The sequence below is a fragment of the Pogona vitticeps genome, chromosome 9, assembly GCF_051106095.1.
Source record: "Pogona vitticeps strain Pit_001003342236 chromosome 9, PviZW2.1, whole genome shotgun sequence".
Lineage (NCBI taxonomy): Eukaryota > Metazoa > Chordata > Lepidosauria > Squamata > Agamidae > Pogona > Pogona vitticeps.
Window position 1 is genome coordinate 25,600,431 of NC_135791.1, and position 4,327 is coordinate 25,604,757.

General features: G+C 46.5%; 1 protein-coding gene across 3 annotated transcripts; it reads right to left on the reverse strand.

Moving 5' to 3' along the window:
* Positions 1–803: 803 nt before the first annotated feature.
* Positions 804–3,325, reverse strand: SNRPD2 (small nuclear ribonucleoprotein D2 polypeptide). Of its 3 annotated transcripts, XM_020786999.3 has the most exons (4): positions 3,170–3,255; positions 2,099–2,139; positions 1,530–1,709; positions 804–1,255 (listed from the first exon to the last, which is right to left on the reverse strand). In XM_020786999.3, the coding sequence occupies exons 3-4, from the start codon at positions 1,679–1,681 to the stop codon at positions 1,081–1,083; spliced, it is 327 nt and encodes a 108-aa protein (XP_020642658.1). In that variant the 5' UTR covers positions 1,682–1,709; positions 2,099–2,139; positions 3,170–3,255; the 3' UTR covers positions 804–1,080. The 3 variants fall into 3 exon arrangements, with proteins under 3 accessions (XP_020642658.1, XP_020642657.2, XP_078236144.1); XM_020786998.3 differs by lacking the exon at positions 2,099–2,139 and having other exon boundaries at positions 3,170–3,325; XM_078380018.1 differs by lacking the exons at positions 2,099–2,139; positions 3,170–3,255 and adding an exon at positions 3,103–3,124.
* Positions 3,326–4,327: the final 1,002 nt, after the last annotated feature.

The following is a 4,327-nucleotide window of genomic DNA, read 5'->3' on the forward strand; positions in this document are numbered from 1 at the left end:
TTGGTTTCACAGCACTCTTACCAGGGATGCATCCAGTTTTTAAACCTATAAGGCAAACCCCCGACTCTGGGAAATATGGTGCTTAAATATCACTACCCTACAGACGATGAATGCATTTCTCTCCTTTCCTGAAAGTTGAGTTTTCAGATCTGAATTTGGGAAACCTTGAAGGGTTCATGTTCAGCTTTGATTCAGGCAAACATACATTTGGTTCATTTTCTCCATAGGTAAGTTTTATTCTGAACTGGAGAGCTAAAGGTCATCTGGAGATCCTTTTAAGAAGTTGGGAGCGGGAGGGAGACTTCTAAAATCAAAGCAACCCTGTTGCTGTTCTTGAGCTTAAAGCCTGCAACACCACACAGATCACCAACCTCTATGTCCCATGCATGCAGGATTCCAAGGGCCCCCAAATGTGTCAGGGAGCCCGTTCAGCCTCAAAACACGACGTCAGCTCCGGTACCCTTTGCTAAGTGGATCCACACAAGGGAGACAGCTCTGCTGCCATTTAAAGGGAAACTGCAGAGCAGAGGCAATAGAGATGGTGGTGGGGAATGGCAAGAGGACCGTGACTCATTCCAGTGAAAAGGGCAAAGGAAATAAAAACCTCCAGGTCCTGGAGTGAGTTTTCTCCTGCTATGCGAGGTCTCCAAACGAACAAAAAGGGCTTCAAGGGACAAACATATAATTCAGAATTTGGGCACACTGCTTGGCCCCCTTTAGCCTCAAATTTCCCGCCTTTCCAGTATCCATCCAAAATTCAGAATTCTCCAGGGATAAGAGTGAGTCAGAAACAAGCACACCTAGAAATGTAACAAAATGTTTATTGCCCCCCCCCCGAAAAAAAACAACACAGCAAGGATTTGGAGAAGTAGAATTATCTGCCAGCTGGTAATTATCCTTACCAGACAAGTAGCAGATTATGAGCTTCTTTTATCTGGCCCCTGAATATCGAGAAACAAGAACCATTCAAATAACTAATCCCTTAAGTGGCTAGGGCTACATGAGTCTCTTGATCGTGGCCCTGGGTCATGTTCCCGTGCTGGCACGACTCTGGGCCATTCACAACCATCTGACGGCTAATCACTTGCCAGCGATAAGGGGGTTCCTGAGCACCACAATGACCGAGTCTCCACGCAGGAACATCTTAGAGATGTAGCGATCCTTGTTGACTGGCTTTGATTTCTTCTTGCCCTTCCCGCTCTTGGGCACCTCCGTCCACATCTCCTTGACATTCTCCAACACCATGTTGCAATGCCTGGTGGGGGAGAAAAAGAGGTCACGTTGCACGGACACGAGAGGCAAGATCCTATCTCCAACACACTCTGCTGCCAAGTGACACATCTTCTCCGGTCTTTAAGCCAGGTTGCCGCTCCCCTCACCAACCCACTCTCTTGTCCTTCTGTCATCAGGCAAAGACTGAATCTTTAAAGCTAAGCTATTGCTGTTTATTTCACAGCTGGTGACTCAAAGTGCTATAAATCTACAGAAGCTCTTACGAACCAGAGGAAGGCACACAGGTGAGATCCTACCTGTCAAAGGCCTTGACACGCCCCAGAAGCTTCTTGTTGTTGCGGCAGTTAATCAGCACTTGAGTGTTGTTTTTCACGGACTGTGTGAGGACAGAAAGGGGGCCCGTGTTGAACTCTTCCTCCTCTCGCTTCTGCAGCTCCTCTGGCGTCATTTCACTCTTGGGCTTGTTTAGAAGGCTCCTGAGAAGCAGGAAAGGAAATGGGCCTTTGAAAACTCCATGCTTATGACGCAGGGACCTGATGAACAGGGTAACTGGCACCACCTAAATGCAATTCACCCTCTAGAACATTTCCTAGTATTTATACAGCCCAGCTCCTGCTCGCAGCACCACGGATGTACCAACTAGGGTGGAGAACTATCCTGTGGCTTGATTCCGTCTCTGATTATTTTTTTCAGAGGAAGGAGAGTTAATATATATGATGTTGCCATTCTACAGAAGGCTATTATCAAGCTGTTACTCAAATTGGAGAGGAATGAGATTCAGAGAGTTTAACTAGTGTCTCCCACACCCTGAAATGCAAAATCACAGCCTTACATTCTGTAACCATTTACGGACAACAAACCTCACCTTGTCACTCAGCATGCACCGAAAGTAAGGGTTTAGTCTTTCTGTGTGTGGATACAAGAAGAATGTAAGGACATATGACTTATCACAACAAAGTAGGTTGCTACCTATATTAGGCTAGACTTAGTTGTGCTTTGAGTAAAGCCACTGAAATGAACGGGGAAGATTATAGATTAAATATCACCCATTTAAGGGATACTATTCTCATCAGGATGTAATCCATTCTTTAATCATCATAACGCCCATGGCTGCAGAGTGAAAGGCCAGGGAACCCCAGCAGGCACAAGGCTTGGCATAATCTTGGACGATTCGTTTCCCAGAAAGCACAGTGGGATCCAAACTCTCAGCGCCTGGCGCTCTCCAGGCCAGGCACTCCCACAGATCTAGTGAGACCAGCTCTTCTAACGAGCCCATTCCTCTCCACAAATTATACAAAGGGGGGGGGGCACCGATGCATTATTGCTATGGTGCACAGGCAGCCTTCTGGGCCAGAAAACACCGTCGGCGTGTGAAGGAAAACAGAAAGGGAGGCTTAAGCGCTTCCTGGGAAGAAGAGGAGCATGGAACCCAGGCCTCGGAAGAAGCCGCTTAATCTACATCCTAACCCCAGAATGGCAGGATCCGTCCCAGTCCGGAGAGAGGATGGTGCCTGCAGACACTGAAGGCGCAGATGGATATGGATGGTGGTGGGGTTATTAGGGAAGAGGAAGTCAGGGAGCGTCTCCCATCCATTGGAGGAGCAATTACAGGGGGACCCTCCTATCCGCGGGATCAGTATCCGCTGACTCACTTATCTACCACTGCCTAACTACTAAATAACTGCCCCCCAACCCAAAATGCGTGCTTGTTTCTCCAGAATGTATTTACCAGAACTGGCCATTAGAATGAGCCAGACAAACCCGCGTTTTTCGGCCTCCGCGGGGGGGGGCGCTTGGAAACCATCCCCCACGGATACCACGGGCCTACAGTATTTTAAAAAAAGGAGCCCACGCTTTTCGGATACTTACGGTACCCCCCCTCGCCGCCCCCACCACGTAGCAACAGCTCCCCATTTTCCGAAACCCGCTTCCTTACATGATGCCGCCGTTCTCCCGCCGACCAGCGTGAGCTACACCTCGGCCCGTCCTCGCAACGACGGACTGCTTCCGTTTCCGGGGGAGGAGCGCCCGGGGTCGCGCATGCGTGGTGGCGGCCGTGCGAGCGGCTCTTCGCCTCCCGCGCCACGGTCTCGATGGCTACAGCTACGGCCCGCAGGAGGGGCCAAAAGACGTCGGGGCGCTCCCTTGGGGCTTCGCGAAGCTATGGCCCCGTGTTTGTAGCCCTTTTAAAGAGACGCAAGAGCCAGCTGCCACTATTATTATTATTAGTAGTAGTATTATTAGTATTATTAGTATTAGTATTAGTATTAGTATTAGTATTAGTATTAGTATTATTACTTTTTGAAAATGTTTCATTTTTTTTCTTGGAAAAAAATGGAAATTTTTGGAAATTTTACATCTCTCCTCCCAGGTAACGCCAGATTTCCCTGCAAACACCGGAATGGAAGCTAAAAGCTTATACTTTAGCAAACAATTTATTTTATTTATTTATATTTTAAACTTCTAAGCCAACAGTCTCTCTGGGTGGTGTGTACAACATAGGCGGTATAAACAGGAGGAACATAGAATTCAATGAAAGAGCAATTAAACTTTAAAAGTATTCAGGTTTTGGATAATTTATTATATGTAGTAATATGGTTTATTGCCTTTTCCTCTCTTAAAGAGAATATCTCTGCGTAATGCAGGGGAGAAGACGATGGAGATGATAAGAGATGTTGGAACTGCCCATAAATAGATACAGTAAATATATTGTAAATAAGTAAATAAATGCATTTACAGAATGGTTGTCCGGCGGTCTGTAAGTTAGAAAATCCAAAACTGACACGCATGTACAGTAGAAGCTTTATCAGGCCAAAACATCATCCTAACTCAAGGCTTCAAAATGCACTGTCGGAAATTGCTCTAGTTTATTACAGTACCTGCAGTTTCTCCAAGGAATTCAAGTTGGGACGTGTGGTTGTCTCCTCCTAGGCGTCTTTTAACCTTAGAACAATTCTGTGAAATAGGTTTTATTCTGCTTAATTTACTAAAACATGCTCTGTCCTATGGCTGAAGAGGATCCCAAGGGACTTGTACACTCAATAACACAATTTAGAACAACATAGATTTGTAAAAACAGAACCTGTACTCCAGT